The following is a 20,795-nucleotide window of genomic DNA, read 5'->3' as shown; positions in this document are numbered from 1 at the left end:
GACACAAAATTACAGGCATTTGAAGAAGAGCAGTTTATATGATCATCATGACAAAGCCACAGAGCTGAGCCGGGAATAAGCTTGGGTGTCTTTGGTGGCCTGGGAGGATGGAGCTTGTACAAGGACACAGCAGGTTCAACAAATGATATGTTTACATTTTAAAAACAAAATGAAAGCAGTGGATCATTGAGATAGTGAACAATCTGAATAGAGACATAAGATCATGAGGCTAAAATTAAAATAAGAGTCATCTGAATAGGGATATGCTCTCTTGAGGAGGAGCCTTATTGCCAGTATCTAGAAAAGTATCTGGCAAAAGAAGGTGCTCAGTAAATGTTTTCCAATATAATAACTGGATGTTATGTATGGATGGATAAGAGCACAAACAGTCAAAATCAGAGACTGATTGGGAGACCAATCAAATGTCTTAATTCAGGCCTAAAAGTGGTAACAGTAAGAATGAAGAGGAAGTGATGAATATAAGACACAATTTTAAATAAATAGTACTAAATTCATGACAGAAGGGGAAGAGATATGGGAATAAAAAACAGAGATGGGTCAAAGCTTTTTCAAAGTTTCCAAAGTGAATGGGAGAATGCAGGGATCTTTTCAAAGGTAAACATAATAAGATTACATTTAGGCCAATAGATTTTTGAAATGAAGACAGAACTTCTAATTGTTATAGAAGTTAATTTGGAGCTACAAGATTAGGCAGATTCTTTACCAGCTGAGCTATTAGGAAATCCCAGGAGTATAGAACTAATGATTTAAAATCCTACCCTCCATAAAAAGTGTATTAGAATAGACAAAAGCTAGCAACTTCATGAAAAATTCCCAAAGGAAACATATCTTCCAAAAAATCATTATCATTAAAAAGCAATAACATAACTCTAATTTATTATCAGTATTATTATTGTAGCTGATAACATTTACTGAGCCCTTACTATGTATTATGCACCACAGTGATTGATGTATATATTATTGCACTTTATCCTTACAATGATTCCAGAAGATTATGATTGTACCCACCTTCCAGAATAGGAAATTGGGACACAGAGTAGTTAAATAACCACATTTAAGTGCCAGAAGCAGAACTTAAATCCAAGTTTGATAAAAGTACCTTTTTCTATACCAACAGTATCTAAGTTTCTACATGAAATATTCTAGACCAAATATTCTCTAAGATCCTGGATAGACATTAAAAAAAAAACTCAACATTGCTTTTCCTGTTTTTTAAAAATCTTAATCTATGAAGGTTCCTATTACTGTTTTACAACATATGTAATGCATTAACACAGTGGTATATAAATTATAACTAAGCACTTATGCAGTGCTTATAAACTAAGCATTTATGAAGGAGAGACAGTCTGTTTTTCTCTAGTAGAAATGGGAGATCAAAGAGGTTTTATATATATATATATATATGTACATATATACGTGTGTTTTATATATATATATATATATATATATATATATATATATATATCCTTTCCTGTCTACCTTTGTTTCCTACAAGAATTCAGTATCAAAAGTTTTATCTTCTTTTTTCTTTAAAAAGAGACCACTTAAATGCCTAAAAGAATTAAAAGTAGGGTCTTGAAGATACACACACACACACACACACACATACCCATGTTCATAGCAGCATTATTCACAATAGCTAAAATATGGAAGCAATCCAGTGTCCATTAATGGGTGAATGAACAAACAAAAATGTGATATATACATACAAGGGAATACTATTTGGCTTTAAAAAGGAAGGAAATTCTGACACCTGCCACAACATGGATGAAACTTGAGGGCATTATACTAAGTAAAATAAACCAGTCACGAAAAGATAAATACTGCATGATTTCATTTACATGAGGTACTTAGAGAAGTCAAAACTATAGCAACAGAAGACAGGATGGCGGTTGCCAAGGCCTGGGGAGAGGGAAATAGGGAGTCATTGTTTACAGGTTACAGAGTTTCAGTGTTACAGGATGACAAGTATTAGGGAGATGGATGGTTGGTTGCACAACATTATGAGTGCATTTAATACCACTGAATTGTACACTTAAAAATGGTTAAGATGATAAATTTTATGTTGTGCGTATTTTGTAACAATAGTTTTTATTTTTTGTCTGGCTATTGATTGTGAAAACTGATAAATATGTTTTACTATTGTGAAAAAAAAAATGGAAGGAAAAAAACAAACAGACCACAGATGCTCAGATTCTCTAATCATGCATTCATTCATTTTAAAAGTATTTATTAACTGCTTCTCTTGTGCCAAACTCTGGTGGTACATGCAGTGATTTCTAAGAAACAATCCCTGATTTTAAGGAGGAAAGTAAGGAAGTCAGTGATGTAAAACCCAAATATATAAACAAATCATTCTAAGTTAATATTCCAAGAACAATAATGGTAATAGTCAAAAGCTGGCACTTTCTATTAGGTACTTGTTATGTGCTAGGTAAACACTTTTACCTGAACAATGTGAGGAGAGAGATGGATTATTATCCGTACTTTACAGAAGATAAAACTGATTCAGATAGGTTAAAAAACACTCTCAAGAGGACCCAGCTTAGAAACACGTGAACCCAGGCAGGTTGATTCCAGACCCCATGCTTCTAACCACACTCCCCAGAGTGGCGGAAGCGGGGTCAGAGGGAAATAGGACCACGCAGCCTACACATACTACTCTGTTTGTCAAGTCTCCAATACCCAAAGCCAAGCTCTTTCATTTTCATTGCCTATTGAAACAAATCACATATTAAAAAACAACACAACAACAATAAAAATCAGGCCATACCAGTCAGACTTGTAATTCTAACACTGCATTGAAAAATGTATGTTGCATTCTACAAGGCTATATTTCAGAAAACATGGCAACAAAACACTTTTGTTTATACAAAAGTGCTCCCCTGCCTAAATCAAACTGAAATGGAGTTATAGAATTCAACATGAATAGCAGTCTTAAACCAGAAATCTGATTTTTCAGAAGTAGCATACTTAAGATTCAGTAACTGGTCACCATCTATTTTAAGCCAAATATCTGCTTCTATGTGATCTCAAAGGCATCCTGGAGTAAACTATATAGATGGTAAAGTTAACCATTCATCAGACTTCTAAAGTTTAATCTAAGTCTCCATGTACCTCCATCCACCCTGAATGACATTAAAATAGAAATCAACAGTACATGAGAACCTGCCATATCAAGCCAGCTGCTTTGAGTGAGGATTAGTGAAAAGTGGTTCCAAAGAACAAACTTCACTTTGTCGCGAACATTCTAGGAACATAATGGATCTTTAAATATTTATTACCTGACTAGTAGGCACATAAACATAGCAATTCCTATGGCTCTACTTAGATGCCACAGTGATAAGTACAATAGAAATGAAAAGTCAACAACCAAAAGGTTTATATTTTTCCATTACCATGGACTAGACTTTAGGCAATACCTTGTTTTGTACTAAATCTTTACCAGTCTTCCTCCAGGGCTTCTTTCAAGCATCAAACATTCTCTTACACGGAGTTGTGTCAAATATTAACCTTAACTTTAATGTGGCCAAAACCACTTTCAAACCTGTCCAGATTGTTCTCAGAGGGCTATTGCTTCCTGATAAATCCACCTTGAAAGGCAAAGAGGTTAGTTCAAGTGAAAAGGGTCTTCATGTAGAGAATCTGATTTGCTAAGTCTAGTTTAGTAGTTCCCATGAATAAAGTCAGACAAGCAAGTAACATTAGGAGGAGAAGTTTGGTGAACTATTAAATCTAGTTATTTTCCTATTCCATGAAAATTCTTTAAGAATTAAGTAAAAATGCTGTAATCATCTTTTTAAAATGTCAGTTTAAGGCCAATTATCTTCTCCCTTTATGAAAAAGAGAATGTTCAATGTGAGGATTCTACATATTTCCAAGATTTAGTTTTCCTTTTTAAAAAAGTCGTTTGAGACAATATCTCAGGAGTAGAATGCATTATTGTCTTTAACAGAAAAAAATAGTCAATGCTGCAATAAGACAGAACACAATCTCATGTGTTTCCCCAACTATGATGCTTAGAAATGCACTTAATACTTGCTTTATTTTATTAAACAATCAAAAATCCCAAGAAAGAGCCATTTCCATAGTATAAGTGCAAATCATCAAGGCTGTATATTGTCACCCTGCTTATTTAACTTATATGCAGAGTACATCATGTGAAATGCTGGGCTGGATGAAGCACAATATGGTATCAAGATTGCTGGGAGAAATATCAATAACCTCAGATACGCAGATGACACCACCCCTATGGCAGAAAGTGAAGAAGACCTAAAGAGCTTCTTGATGAAAGTCAAAGAGGAGAGTGAAAATGTTGGTTTAAAACTCAGCATTCAGAAAACTAAGATCATGGCATCCAGTCCCATCACTTAATGGCAAATAGATGGGGAAACAATGAAAACAGTGACAGACTTTATTTTCTTGGGCTCCAAAATCACTGCAGATGGTGACTGCAGCCATGAAAGTAAAATACACTTGCTCCTTGGAAGAAAAGCTATGACCAACCTAGACAGCATATTAAAAAGCAGAGACATTACTTTGCCAATAAAGGTCTGTCTAGTCAAAGCTATGGTTTTTCCAGTAGTCGTGTATGGATATGAGAGTGGACCATAAAGAAAGTTGAGTGCCGAAGAACTGATGCTTTTGAACTGTGGTGCTGGAGAAGACTCTTGAGAATCCTTTGGACTGCAGGAGATCAAACCAGTCCATCCTGAAGGAAATCAGTACTATATATTCATTGGAAGGACTGATGCTGAAACTCCAATACTTTGGCCACCTGATGCAAAGAAGGGATTCATTGGAAAAGACCCTGATGCTGGGAAAGATTGAAGGCAGGAAGAGAAGGGGATGACAGAGGATGAGATGGTTGGATGGCATCACCAACTCAATGGACATGAGTTTGAGCAAGCTCTGAGAGTTCATGATGGACCAGGAAGCCTGGCATGCTGCAGTCCATGGGTCGCAAAGAGTTGGACACAATTGCGACTGAACTGAAGTATAAATCAGGAAACTGATCAAACAAGAATCATTTTTAAAAGCATATATCCAGTTTTGGGGAAGAAAGAACTTTTTAAAACTTTTTCAGCTTGGGCCCTATTGATCCTTGAAAATCCTCCTCTTAGACTTTTGCAGATCAGCACCTTAAAAACAACTCCACATGTGGCCATGGGAAAAAAAAAAGAAAACAATGGCACATACTACCTACCAGGGGAAATCTTCTCTCTGAAAAGCAAGGCTGAAAGAACACACAATCATTGCAAAGTCTTTCCAGATCAACCCTAGTCAACTGATATTTCTATATACTTGGAACTTGATTTTCACCAACTTCCCGAGATCAAGAGAACATATATAAATTAAGTGACTTGGCAAGAGTTTTGTAACTTGCTAAGTAGCAGAGTTTAACAAAGAACTTTGTTTCCTGATAGGCAAATTGATGCTTCCACAGTAAAACACTGGGATATCATCTGGCAGGTTTGTATAACACATAACCTCTCTATAACAAAATTCTGAGCTTCCAAAGGATAGAAACTACACCATCTAATGCTTTTGAGACCCCAGAGTGATTTTGCTAGTTTTGGGGCCCTTAAAAAAAAAAGTCAGACATATACTACCAAAATAAAGACTGACGGGAGTAAATAAATGTGTTCAGGACAAGATATTGATAAATGGCAAAAGTTCACCCTTCCAGATTAAAATCAAAACCCAACACCCATTTGTCTACATGTCTGTTTATTCCTATTTCCAGAAAACTTCCAAAAGAAGACTTTTTTTCCTTACTTTTTCAAATAAGTATGGCTTTCCTGATTGGCACCTTAAAAACCATACTTGATGAAACATTAAGGGACTCCAGGATGAGAGTTATCCATAAAGGATCTCTTGTCAATAATTATCTGAGCCACAGTACTCAAAAAGGCAAACAGATATGAACCAAAAAGGAAATATTGGGTCTAACTATAATGGCAAGAGAATACTGAAGCAATTACACACTATTCACCTAATAGTCAATTAGTAAATTTATTCCATTCTTGGTCTAGAAATCATCTGATAACACAGAAAATTAGAATATAAATGGTATCTGTACGTTTTTGGATCCAAATAGCTATTGCTAAGGTCATAACAAGTACGGCAGGCCTAATCTTATCAAATGCCTTTATCACACAGCCACTGCACCACTGGGCCTGGAAGTGAATGTGCAGTCTCCATGTGTCTCTCCAGACCTTCACTCTGCTCTTTTTTAACCTGTGCTGAGTTGGGCCAGCCAACCAACACGAGCTTCACCAGAGGACTCTCTTGTCTCTGGACTTTCACATGAGCCTGGCCAGTGGGAGGCAGTGACTACAGATCAAAGGAAGAAAAGTGAAGCCAAGATTTTTATACTCCTAACTTTCTCCCTCTCCCAGATGGCACTGGTCAGTTGCTCCCCTCTACTAAAGGCCACAGCTCCTGTCGGTCATCCTTCCTTGACAGCTCTTCCCTGGTAGCTCTCTCCTTTTGCCCTGGGGACAGCCCTGGAGGTAGCACCGGCTCCCTGCAGTTGCTAGCCCCTCCTTACATTGAACCATTTCCCTTAACTCTGCCCACACCTCTGTAATTATTCTCTTGGGTAAACTTTTCAGTTATCCCAATTGAATATAGAATATCTATGTCCTGTAGGACCTAGAAGGATACGTTGGGATAGAGGTACTTCTTGTCTCATATTGCCAATTCCAGATAAATTTACTGGGGGTGGGGGAGGGGACCTTTGGTTACTTATGCTTTTGTTGTCATATCTAAGAAGGTTTTGCCTAACCCAAGGTCACATATATTTATCCCTGTATTTTCTTCTAACAGCTTTATAGTTTTAGCTCTAACATTTAGGTCTATAATTCACTTTGAGTTGCTTTTCATTTAGAGTCTAAATGTATCTTTTTTAATATGGATATCCAATTGTCCCAGCACCATTTGTGAGTATTCGTGTGAATTCTTTCGTCATTTAATTGCATTGGCATTCTTGTTGAAAATCAACTTACCATAATAGGTTTATTTCTGAATTCTCAATCCTGTTCCACTGATCTCTGTCTAGCCTTATACCAGCACTACACTGTCCTGATTACTGTATCTTTAAGGATTGAAACCAGGAAGTCTAAATCTTCCAGTTTTAGTCATTTAAAACTGTGTTGACTGTTCTGAGTTCTTCATATTTCTATATCAACTTAGGATCAGATTGTCAATTTCTACAAAAATGTCTGCTAGAATTTTGATAGGGACTACACTGAATCTATTTACTTTCAGGCTGTTTTTTTTAACCTATTTACTTTATAGAAAATTGCCAGTAAAATTATATTAAGATTCTTCCAATCCATGAACATGGAATGCCACCACTCATTTAGATCTTAACCTTACAATTTTACTCAGCAATGTTTTGTAGTGTTCAGTGTACATCCTGTACTGCTGTTAAAAAAAAAGTCTAAGTATTTATTTTTTTGATGCTATGGGAAATGGAACTTATTCCTTAGTTTCCTCTTTAGATGATCCATTGTAGTACAAAGAAATAGTTGATTTTTGTATATTGATCTTGTGTATTAATCTCATATTCTACAACCTTACTGAACATATTAGTTACAAAAGTGTTTTGGTATTGGGGTAGGTGGGTGGTAGACTCAGGATTTTCCACATATATGGTTATATCATCTTTGAATAAAGGCAGTTTTAATTCTTCCTATCCAATCTGGATGCCTCTTTATCTCTTTTTTCTCTCGCCTGACTGCAAATGACTAAAACTTCTTTTACATCATCATATAAAACTGGTGAAAGCAGACATCACTCTCTCCTACTACCTATCTTAGGAAAAAAGCATCAACATTTTCACCATTAAGTATGTTGTTAGCTATAGGTTTTCTGTGAATCTCCTGAGTCAGGCTGAAGGAGTTTCCTTCTCCTCTTAATTTGTTGAGAATTTTTATTATGGATGGTACTGGATTTTGTAAAAGTGTTTTCATGTCTTCTGATGATCATGTGGATTTTGTCTTTTATTAATAAGGTGAATTATACTAATTACTCTAATTTTTCAGATACTATATCAACCTTGCATTCTTGGCATAAATCCCACTGGATCAGGTTGTATAATCCCTTCCATATGTTGCTGGGTTCAGTTTACTGATGTTTTGTTGAGGATTTGTATATATACATTCACAAGGAATACTGGCAGTTTTCTTTTCTCATAACGTCTTCCCCTGGCTTCAGTATAAGGGTAATACTGGCATCATTGATGAGTTGGGAAGTACTTCCTCTTCTATTTTCCTGAAAAGATGGTATTAATTATTCTTTAAATGTTTGATATAATTCACCAGAGAAGTCATCTGGGCCTGAATTTTTCTTTGTAGAAAGTTTTTTTTTAAACACTAATTCAATCGCTTTGCCTGGTATAGGTCTATTCAGATGTTCTCCATCTTCTCGAGTCTATTTTAGTCATTCTATCTTTCAAGAACTTCACTCGTTTCATCCAAGTTGTCTAACTTGATGGCATAAAGCTGTTCATAGTATTTCACTATAATTCCTTTAATTTATGGGTCAGTAGAGATACCGTCTCTTTCATTCCTAATTTTGATAATTTATATCAATATCTTTGGTCTACTTTTATTAGTCAGTCTAACCAAAGTATTATCTGTATTAATCATGTCAAAGAAACAATTTTTGGTTTCATTCATTTTCTCTGTTGTTTCTCAGTTTCCTATTTTATTGATTTCCACCCTAAACTTCATTTCCATCCATCTTCCTGTCTGAGGTTGAGTTTGCTCTTATTTTTGTTTGTTTTCTTGTTTCTTAAGGTAGAAGCTTAAGTTACTAACTTGTAACCTCTTTTCCAGCATTTGCACTTCCCCTCGATTTCTTAATGTTCAAGTACCTTGGGTCTTGGTCTTTGAACATCTTGTTTCTATCTATATACTCTCTTAATGATATTGTTTGGTCTCATGGCTTTAAAATACATCCACATACTGACAGCTCTCAGAGTAGACCTCTTCCAAATTTCAGGGTCATGTAAGCAACTGCCTCTTACCTTAGATATTAAATAAGTATCTCTAATTTAATGTGCTCCAAATTAAACCCCTGTTCCAGCCCCTCACCAAACCTGCTCCTCATCAGTCTTCCATGTCTCTATTAATAGCAACTCAGTCCTTACCATTGCTTAGGCAGTAACCCAAAGGTAATCTTTTAACTTCATCCCTGACTCACTCTTTCTCTGAAACCTCAGACCCATCAGTAAATCCTGTTAGCTCTAACTACAAAGGATATACACTGAGTCACTCCACTATCTCCATTGCAATCACATTGCTCCAAGCCACCATACTCACACTTAGATTACACCTAATAAATGTTCTATTTCCATTCTTGACCACTGCCCTTCACCACATTCTACTCTATTTTTCTATTCTCTAAAAAGCAGTCAAAGAGATCTTGTAAAAATATAAGTTGAACCACCTCACCCCTCCTCTTAAAACCTGCAGACTCAAACACTTTCTATTTCTATCAGAATAAAATCAACCCACTTTCAATGACCTGCAAACCTGGCCTCCAGTTACCTATCTGATTTCATCTCCCACAACTATCACTCTTGCCTATGGTGTCAGAGCCACACTGTTACTTGAACACATGGCATTCTCTACCTAAGAGCCTCTCTATTGGCTGCCCTACTTCCTGGAATACTTTTTCTCCAGCATTTGCTTGGCATATCATTTCTCACTCTCCAGTCTTTGCTCAGCTATCATCTTCTCTGGTAGACTGACCCTGGCCACTTCCCTGTCAATTACATTCACCATCATTACTAGCATTCCCAGTGTTCATCACCCTGACCATTTTTTCCCTATAGCATTTGACACTTTCAAATATTATGCATATTATACTTAATATGTTGATTATTTATTATACATCTCCCTCAGTTGAATTTAAGACCTCTTAGGGCAGGAATTGTTGTCTGTTTTGTTCACAGGTGTAGTCCAAGGGACGAAGTATATGCATGGCATATAATAGGTGCTATTAAATATTCGTTGAAAGAACAAATTTAAAAAATAGAACTTATCCACTGGCCATTATAAAATAAAAAGTTATTCATGCTTGAAAAGCTGAATTTATTTATTCCTCCATTCATTCAACAAATATTCAGTTCCTTCTTTTTGCCAGGCACTGTGACATACAATAGGGATATCCAAAACTGACAAGGCCCTGTTGACATGGAGCTTGCTCACCAATTTTCTGTCTCTCCTTGTAACATGTTTTTAAAAATGGTGTGATTCCTGAAACAATAAGTGTTATAAAGACAAGACAATGCATAAGTAAATGTGTTAACGATTCGAGATATAGCGCTAAGGAATCTTCCTTCAACTAGAGTATAAAGCAAAGGCCTCTATGAGGAGATGTCATGTGAAGTAAAACCAGGATAAGAGATAACCCATTCATGCGGAAGTCTGGGAGAGAAATATTCCAGAAAGACAAAAAGTATAAAGCCTCAATGGGAAGATGCTGCTGCTGCTAAGTCGCTTCAGTCGTGTCTGACCCTGTGCTACCCCAGAGACAGCAGCCCAGCAGGCTCCCCTGTCCCTGGGATTCTCCAGGCAAGAATACTGGAGTGGGTTGCCATTTCCTTCTCCAGTGGACATGAGAAGGCTAAAATTAAACAGAATAAGGATTTATTTACGTAGGTACATATACAGAGAGAGAATGAGAATATGGCAGTAGCTTCAGGATTTCTAACGGCAAGTTTATAATAAGGGCTGAAACCAGACTGTGTGGGAATGCAGCGAAACGTGGTCCTATAATGAGAAACATTCTTTATAAGAATGGGAAGATGGGGCTTGGTGAATTCATAGGGGAAAAAAGTCAGTATGACCTGAAGGTGGTGGGAGAGGGACAGATAAGGTAGGAGGGCATCCTATCTCTATTGTGGAGGCCCTAAACCCACTGTGACCCTTTGAGCAATTTAGACACATCCTCGGATGTTATTTTTATATCACCTCTATCCTGTGCTCCCTCTTCTATCTTCTACTCTTTTCTCCTTTAGGGAAAATGCCAATGGCACCGAGTGCCAAGCCTGTCCCTTAGCAGACCTGGTGCTTTTACACAAATCAGAAAAAGCTGTGCTTTCCTTGGAACATCTTCTGTCATCGATTAGAAAAATAAATGTATCTGCAATTCACTCATAGCTGTAGAGTGCACCATGCACAGAAGACTGCAGCGGCCCTGGCTGCAGAGACAGAGAAGTGCTGCTCTTCACAAACCAGACTGGTTCCATGTTCCCTCTGTTTCAAATACTGAATGTTGAGATGCTAAACATACATGCAGCTTTGCAAACATTGCAATTATTACTATTCAGCACTAACTACAGTTGGCTACTGATTCTGTTGGCTTTATCCTCATGTGGAAAGGAATGAGTCTGAGTATTTTGGAGTATCAGTCAAGGAAGAAAATACTACATGTATGCTCAAGTGATGTAGATTCAAAGAGCCATAAGCAAAAATGTACTTCTATAAAAGTGGCAAAAGTCTTGACTCTATCAGCAAGTGTTAGACGTATTGACCATCAGAGAACCTATCTGAAGAGATACATATTAGGATAATCCTCCCTACTGCTTGGACAAGTTTTTTCCTACATCATTTCATGTGACTCCTGGGTTATTTTAAATTTAGTAGTTTACTGTTTGGGGCTTCTTTTAAACAGGACAAAGAATATTTTGTGATGTAACAGATTCTTCAAAGAAGCCACTTTTCAATTTTAATCTCCAAGGAGGCCCTTCTTTTCATTATCTAGGTTTCCATTTCCTAATTCATGAAAAGGAAAAGTGTGTGTCTTCATGAGAAATAATCCATGATACTGTGTTCTTTCCAGATGAATGGTATTCGTATACCATATCAATAAAATTAAAATTAACGAGCAACTAATAATATCCATAAAACTATCATTCCCCCCCAAAAATGTATCCAGTGATGAAGGAGCGCCACCTAATGTTCAATGTGGATTTCAACATATCCAGGCCACACAGCCATTTGACAAACACCCCTCAGTCAGAGCCCTGTAATTCTACATTAAATCATGGTCATTTTGCAGAGGCCGCAACTATCAAAATATGCATTATGACTTTTGGAAGAAAATTTGTATCACTCATATGCTCTAGAAATTGAGTTTTCAAAAAGGAAGTAAAGAGTCTTCACTTCTCTCTATAGTTATGAAAAAAAGAGGAAGAAATTTATTCCTAAAAAATTTAAACAGCATGACCCCAGTTGCAGCAGATGAGAAAGATCAGGTTTACAGGCTAAACAAGTTCAAATCAGGGCCCAGCCACTCAACAGCAGTATAACTTTGGGTGTCTTTTAACACTGAGACTGTTTCCCCCCATGAAAAGAATTTAATTTACAGTAGGCCTAAAATAAATGATTGATATTAGTTACTAAGAAAAAAAGGTTTCCAAAAAAAGAAAAGAAAAGAAGGTTTCCCATTCTAATTTATAAGTTAATAAGTTAACTTAGTTTTGAATAGATCCCCTTTCATTCATCAGGGCTTTAAGAAATGTTTTAATGAAAAGACAACACATGCCAGGCCAACAATTTCATTTCTCTCTAATTCCTTCCATAAAAAGGACCTAATCTGAGCTCTTTTATGATACTTCCCCCAACTAGTCCCAAGTAGATTTAAAGCATTTTTTTTTCCAGTCACTGAAGAAATGATCAGGTTCAAACAACAACTCTTATGAAAAGAGAATAACATCCACTGAATTCTCTTCATTTGCTTTCTAACATCTAATACATTACATTCATGTGCGCTCAGTCATATCTGACTCTTTGAAACCCCATGGATTATACCCTGCCAGGCTTCGCTGTCCATGGAATTTCCCAGGCAAGAATACAGAAGTGGGTTACCATATCCTATTCCAGGGAATCTTAAAAATTATTGTTTTGAATTGTTTAAAATCCCATTATGTGACATACAGGATTTTAAACAATTCAAAACAGTAATTCTTTTAAATCCTGTTAAACAATTTCAAGAACATCTTTCTCATGACATTAAAAAAAGGAAGAGATTAATCTGGTATGTGTGTGTATGTGTATATGTGTTTGTAAAAGAATCTTTTTTAAAACCTTTGGATTAATATCATCAAACTTGATTAATCTACCTTGGCAGTTCTGCAAAATTAAGTCTCTTTTGAGCCTAATCCTCCTTCCCTTTCATGTTAGAGATTTATTGTTTGTAGAAGTGACAATTTAGTTGTAACAGGAACAGTCTCATGACGGCTCAGTGTATTAATTAGGAAGGTCTTTCAAGCACAGCATTACTGAGGACCTTCATGGACCAGACCTAGGAACGTCAAGGAGCACAGTAAATAAACCCTGCTCTCCAGGAGCTCACTCTCCTCAGCACATTACTGACCCTCTGAGAGCCAGAAGGCAGATAAAAGAGGTAAATTCCCAACAGCATGTCTTTGAAAGTAGACGGAGCCCCTGCTCCACCAGCATTGTCTTCCCAGAAGACCAGGCCTTCAGGAAGGAGCAGTGGGGACCGTGGAAACGGCAGGAAGAGTAGGCAAGTCAGAGATGTGGCTACTTCTCTCTCTCTCATGGCCTTGGAGATTCCTCTCGTTTCTCTCCTGGATTTTAGATGTCTGTCCCTCTCCCTCTCTCTGGGTCCTGGATTTCTTTCTCTCCCTATCTCTTCACTTTGGATAGCTTTCTTTCCTAGGGAAATAAAAAGTATATTTAGGAAAAATAAAGAATGCAAAGTCAAACAGTGTAAAAAAGGATCATAGAACTGAAGTTGCTATCCTAATACTTACAGATATGGTATTGACTAAATAAAAGCTTGTAATTCCTTCCCTTACTTAAGAAATTAGAGGACTTTCTTGGTGGTCCAATGTTAAGAATCTGCCTGCCAATGCAGGGGACATGGGTTCAATCCTTGGTCCGGAAAGGTTCACACGCCCTGAGGGTAACTGAGTCTGTGCCCCACAACTAGTGAGCCTCGCGTGCTCCAGAAGCGAAGCCACCAATTGAAAAGGTTGTGCCTCACAATGAGTAGTCCCCACTCCCTGCAACTAGAGAAAGAAGCAATGAAGACCCAGAGTAGAGAAAATAAATAAACAAAATATTTTAAAAAACAACACAAATTAGAACTAATGCAGCATGGAGTCAGTCACATCTACATCCAGACCTGCACACAGCATCTAGGCAGGAGCACAGTGTGGCATCAAGAGAGCTTGCTGAGCAAGAAATTATGTGCACCTCTGAGTACTTCCTAAGTTGAGCTTCCCCATCTACAGAATTTGTATGTAAGACTCGATCAGTGGCTCACAAGCATTTTACTTTGTTTTCACCAAAACTTACAATAACAACTATAATTTCCACCAAAACCAATACACACACACACACACACACACACACACACACACAACTGAAGAAAAGTTCTATCAAACAATTCTTATCGTCAGAATGTGCAACTGATATTTTACACTTTTGTAAAAGCTAATCGCTATTCACAGTTTAGAGTTCACAATCCACCACCAACAGGCCTCAACCTCAGTTTCAGAAACAAAAGTCTCTTTCAGCTCTAAGGGTTTATGATTTCATGCCACATAGAGCTCATATGATCTGGCCTCAGGCTACCGCTCAACATTTCTGCTCTTTTCTCCTTCACCCTCTCTGCTCCAATCTTACTGGCCTTCTTGTTCATCCCTGCAGGCTCCCACCTCAGAATCTTTACCTTGATATTCCCTCTGTCTGGACTGCTCTACTGCTAGGATTACCAGGATTCTCTAAGCATCACTGCATTCAGCTCTCTGCTCAAATGTTAGCAAGCGAGATAAGCTTCCCTGACCACCCAGTAAATACCAGCAGAAAGAATACTACTTTCTCCACTCCTTTTCCCATAATCTAATTCTTCAATATCAATAATTAACCCTACATTACATGTTTTTTTTTTTAATTGTGTGACTGCCCATCCCCAAATTTTAGCTCCATGAGGGCACAACTTTGTCAGTCACTGCTACATCCTGGGTGCCTAGAACAGTATCTGACAAATAACAGAAACTTGAAAATCATTGTTGAATGAGTTCATGAATCTAGAGTTCTCACTTAGAATAAAACACCCTACCTTATGGCTCAGCTGATAAAGTATCCGCCTGCAATGTGGGAGACCTGGGTTCAATCCATGGGTTGGGAAGATCCCCTGGAGAAGAGAATGGCCATCCACTCCAGTATTCTGGCCTGAAGAATTCCATGGGGTCGCAAAGAGTAGAACACAACTTTGCGACTTTCACTTCACTGTTTGAGTTTGCTCATATCCAAGTCCACTGAGCTGGTGATGCTCTCTAACCATCTCACCCTCTGCTGTCTCTTTCTCATTTTGCATTCAGTCTACCAAAGGGACTCACAGGGAAATTCAGTGGAAAGTTAACTTTCCTTCTTTTCTACTCTTTGCAGAGCATTATTCTTCTTCCTTGAATGTCTGAACGTCTCTGCTCTCTATAGATTTTGTTCTTCCTCCTCCCACACCATTTCTATCTCTAAAGGACACTCTGAATTAGTGAAGACTCTTAAATGCCTTAAACAATGGAAAACATTATGTAAACACCAGGCACTATCATTATTAAAATTGCAGCTGTGCAATGCTTTATCAGGAGCAGGTAAAGAATCCACCTGCAATACAGGACACTCAGGTTCCATCCTTCGATCAGGAAGAGCCCCTGGAGAAGGAAATGGCAACCCACTCCAGTATTCTTACTCGGGAAATGCCATGGACAGAGAAGCCTGACAGTCTATAGCCCACGGGGTCGCAAGAGTCAGACATGACTTTAGTGACCAAACGACCAAGATGAGAAAAGGTGAAGAAGGGGAGGGGAACCAGACTAACTGAGGTGCTACTCTAGGTCGGGCAGACTAGGAAAGCTGCTCCCATGCGGTGTAAAGTTAGCTAATCTTGTTTCTAAATGACATTCCTACATACTGATTAGTCTCTCCTTTCTTCCTATAATCAGTAGGTCTCTATCTCAAAACCTGTCAACAACAACAAAAGTAATAAAAACAGCTAATACGTATTGGAAGCTTACAATGGATAGAGCATTAAGCTAAGAACTTTGTCTCTTTTAATCATACCAGTATCCCTATGAGGGAGCTAGTATTATTATCATGTTCATTTTACAAATGAGGAAATTGAATTCTTCTTAATATTACAATGTTACCATATATCATGTTCCTCTCTTCCTTGCCTTCCTTCTTCCTCCAAGACAGTGAGCTCCCTAATAGAGAGATCTGGCTTAATTCATCTGTTTATCTCACATTTACATCAGGGAGCAGGAACCCAACAGTAGGGCAGAAGGATCAGTTCAAGAAGCTCTGCTCCACTTCTGTATAACTGCTTATTATTTCAATTTTGGTTCTAAAAATGTTCCGATGATGCATGCCTGACCTATGTGCATAGCAAGAGACAAGATAAATTCTCAAGGCCATTACTAGATTTTAAAAGGAAATTCTGAGAAAAAGAGGGCTTCCCAGGTGACACTAGTGGTAAAGAAACCTATCTCCCAATGCAGGAGACCTAAGACACCCAGGTTCAATTTCTGAGTTGGGAAGATCCCCTGGAGAAGTGAATCGCAACCCACTCCAGTATTCTTGCCTGAAGAATCCCATGGACAGAGGAGCCTGGCGGGCTATGGTCTATAGCATCACAAAGAATCAGACACAATTAAAGCAACTTCTCAAGCATGCACTGAGGAAAATTGAGCATGTTATTATAGGATCCATTCTCCCTTTGGAGATTAAATTTTTAATTATTTAATTATTAAAAATACTCAAATATCTAAGATGTACAAATATTCACCTTTAAGAGATTTGGGTACACATAGTAATACTCAATAAACTACTTAAAGAGCAAGATGGTTTAATATAAATGACAGACCCATACTTGCCACTAGATGGAGGGATTTCCCATTTTTCCAAAGCCCTAAATTTGAGCCTCTGTAGCAAGAAACAGATTAGGCCTGAAAAGGGTTCCTATATACTTTCACAATCAAATCATTGCATAGTAAAATTTCAAGACCACCAGTAATAAAAGTAAATGTTCCCAGCTAATCCATTTAAGTTGGACAGAAATTGATGGATCTCAAGATCTAATACTTGCTAAATACATATCATTCGTGCTTAGCTCTCTTTCCCAAAAGTTTGTTGTTGTTTAGTTTCAAAGTTGTGTCTGACTCTTTCACAACCCCATGGACTGTAACCCACAAGGCCCCTCTGTCCATGGGACTTCCCAGGCAAGAATACTGGAATCCGTTGCCATTTCCTACTCTAGGGGATCTTCCTGACCCAAGGATGGAACTCCTATCTCCACGTCTTCTGCACTGCAGGGGGATTCTTTACCACTGAGCCACCAGGGAAGTCCCAAAGTACATGAAAGCTATGAAACTGGCTTCAAGAATTGTATCTGCCATCTCCCATCCCCTTCCTTTAGCCTGACCTTTTACTATTTCCTTAGGAAAACGAATCTATAATAGTAACTGAGGAAGATGCAATTTAATATATAAAGGAAAAAATTTATTATCCACAGAATTGAACAGTAACACCACAAAGCATGCCTTTGTATTATATCAAGTTAGAGGTTAAGAGAAACAGATAACACTGGCACACTGCTGTGTGTGTGTTAGTTGCTCAGTTGTGTCTGAGTCTTTACAACCCCATGGACTGTAGCCCTCCAGGCTCCTCTGTCCATGGAATTCTCCAGACAAGAATACTGCAGTGGGTAGCCATTCCTTTCTCCAGGGTATCTTCCCAACCCAGAGATCAAACCTGGGTCTGCTGCACCGCATGCAGGCTCTTTACCATCTGAGCCACCACGGAAGCCCATGGCACACTGCTTGTAGAGTACAAATGGGTAATATTTGGAATTATCTTCTCTATTCTCTGTATACACAAAAGTAAATAGATGACTCTACTATATTCTTTATCTTATCTTAAACTGCATGTGTGTGAGACAACCTTAACTACAGTTGCCTATCTCTGCTTCACAAGATAAACGTGGTTCTAAAATCTGAAACCTGAACCCAATTCTGCTACTAGAAGCTACAACAGTAACAAACCAGATGCAAATAATTTAACTGCAATGACCAGGAAGCCACACCAGGAAACAAGCTGCATCCTCAGCTGCTTATAGAAACCATCAGCTTTGATAGAGTACAGATGCCTGTGGCCAGACTGAACAGAGAAACGACATCTGTTTCTTTTTCTAAAGGCCTACTCTTTCTCAGAAAGGACTGACAACAAATTGGATGCAGAAACTTGAAAATTCTACTCTAGTCAATTTTACGCTTTCACTAAATTCAGTTTTTCCTGCCACACAATAAGATTGTCACTAGGTCAACGGAGGAAGAAAAGATCTATGTCCCTTGAGATTTCAACTATTTTGCCATTTATAGTGTGTATTGCTCAAAGTATATTATATCTTGAACTCTGTGGATCATGATGCACAGTAAGAAATATATTCTATATCATAATCCAGTACACACAACACACATATAATTTTTTTAAAAGTTTCATGAAAGCAACCCTTACTTGCAATGAATACAGTAAAAGTCTACTTCATGTGTCTTCTTTTTTAATGTTGGCTACATACCACGAATTAATTTCATGACCCAATAATGGGTTACAACTATAGTTTGCACAACACTGCTAAACTATGTTCTTATGGTTTACCCTTCGCCTACCTCTCTACTGGCATCTCATGCTATTCTCTATTGTACTCCCCCCACAATGCTTCACAATGTAATCTCTATTCTTTGTTCACATTAAACCTTAAGGTCAGAGCTCAAAGCTCTTTTGATCTTATTGTTGGTACAGTCTAGAATCTTCCCTCAGATCACTGCGCCTTAATATTCAGACTTCAAGACAAAAGTCACTTCCTCAGAGGAGCCTTCACTGACCACCCAATCTGAAAGAGCTACCACACACACCTCCAGCCAACACAGAGGATGCAGGGAGGAGTTCACTGCTCTTAGGGTTGTTGAAAAATCTGAATGGTAGGCACCAAAAACAGTATTTTGCAAATGTCACTTTCCATCTCCTTATGCCGCTGTACAGGCTTCCCTGGCGGCTCAATGATTAAGAATTCAACTGTAATGCAGGAGACGCGGGTTCAATCCCTGGGTCAGGAATATTCGCTGGAAAAGGAAATGGCAACCCACTCCAGTATTCTTGCCTGGGAAATCCCATGGACAGAGTAGTCTGGCGGGCTACTGAGCCCATACGGGTGCAAAGAGCTGGACACAACTGAGTGTCTGAGCACACACCTCAGCTGTCACAGAAAAGTTAAATAAAATAAATTTTGAGGAGAAATTACTGGATCTGGAACTTAAAAGGCCATTCAAAATTTAAGCAAGAACAACTTCATGATATCAACAACCTCAGATAGGCAGATGATACCACCCTAGTGGCAGAAAGCAACGAGGAACAAAGAGACTCTTGATGAAGGTGAAAGAGGAGAGTGAAAAAGTTGGCGTAAAATTCAACATTCAAAAACTAAGATTGTGGCATCCAGTCCCATCCCCTTCATGGCAAATAGATGGGAAAAACATGGAAAAAGTGGCAAATTTTATTTTCTTGGGCTCCAAAATCACTACAGAGGATTAAATACTACAGAGGATTACAGCCATGGAATTAAAACATGTTTGGTCCTTTGAAGAAAAGCTATAACAAACCTAGACAACATATTAAGAAGCAGAAGCATCATTTTGCTAACGAAGGTTCAAATAGTCAAAGCTATGGTTTTTCCAGTAGTCATATATAAATGTGAGAATTGAACCATAAAAAAGGCTGAATGTCGAAGAATTAATGCTTTTGAACTGTGGTGCTGGAGAAGACTCTTGAGAATCCCTTGGACTGCAAGATCAGACCAATCAATCCTAAGGGAAATCAGTCCTGAATATTCATTGGAAAGACTGGTGCTGAAGCTGAAGCTCCAATACTTTGGCCACCTGATGCAAAGAGCCAACCCACTGGAAAAGACCCTCATGCTGGGAAAGATTAAGGGTAGCAGGAGAAGAGGGTGTGACAGAGGATGAGATGATCGAATGGCATCATTGACTCAATAAACATGAGTTTGAGTAAACTCAGGGAGACAGTGAAGGACAAGGAAGCCTGGCATGCTGCAGCCCATGGGGTCGCAGAGTCAGACAGGACTTAGTGACTGAACAACAACTTCACGAAGCTGTTAGAGAGGAATTCAGAAAACAGAGTTTTGAGGATGCAAGTGAACAAGCAGAATTTGCTAAAAATGGAAGCACTATGCTTTCCAGCAGTTTACTGATAGGTGGGAGGAATAGAAAACACAAGATGGGGAATGGGCTTTATTTCATTTTCTTGAGCTGTATGACTCAGACACTGAGGAGAAGGAAATAGAGGGGAAGAGGCTGAAAGTACAGGAAAGAAGAACGATAATCCAAAGCAAAATGGCCTGTAAGGAGTGGAAGGGAATAAGATTTAGAGCAAAATTGAAAGCATTATCCTTCAACACCTGTTTCTATAAACTAGAAACAAAAGACCCAATGATGGGTAAAAAGAAATATCAATATATAGGTTGGAGGCTTGGGGTTAAAGAAATTGACCATTAGACTCTGTCATCTGGTTGGAATGAACAACCAGATGGAGGGAAAGGGACAGGGTTTTTAAAAGTGAAGGTTTGCAAAGGGCTCGGAAGGAGGAGGGCAGGGACAGACTGGGGTAATAAAATGGGTTGCTGAGTAGTAGTGGAGAAAGAAGGGGTAAGTG

The 20,795-nt window shown here is 38.2% G+C and overlaps 1 protein-coding gene across 3 annotated transcripts in view; it reads right to left on the bottom strand.

Annotated features, from left to right (window-relative positions):
• NME7 (NME/NM23 family member 7) overlaps positions 1-20,795 on the bottom strand; it is a 232,121-nt gene that overhangs the window by 210,098 nt on the left and 1,228 nt on the right. The window contains exon 2 of one of the 3 annotated variants that reach the window (XM_020874155.2): positions 13,417-13,721. The exons of the other annotated variants lie outside the window; for them this stretch is intronic. Coding sequence (XP_020729814.2) covers positions 13,417-13,605 — 189 coding nt within the window. The 5' untranslated portion in view covers positions 13,606-13,721. The remainder of the gene's footprint in view (positions 1-13,416; positions 13,722-20,795) is intronic. 3 annotated transcript variants of the gene reach the window in all.

Source organism: Odocoileus virginianus, chromosome 11, assembly GCF_023699985.2.
Source record: "Odocoileus virginianus isolate 20LAN1187 ecotype Illinois chromosome 11, Ovbor_1.2, whole genome shotgun sequence".
In the NCBI taxonomy this organism is placed as follows: Eukaryota; Metazoa; Chordata; class Mammalia; order Artiodactyla; family Cervidae; genus Odocoileus; species Odocoileus virginianus.
Note: the sequence above shows the minus strand (reverse complement) of the source record. Positions and strands in the feature narration are given on the sequence as shown.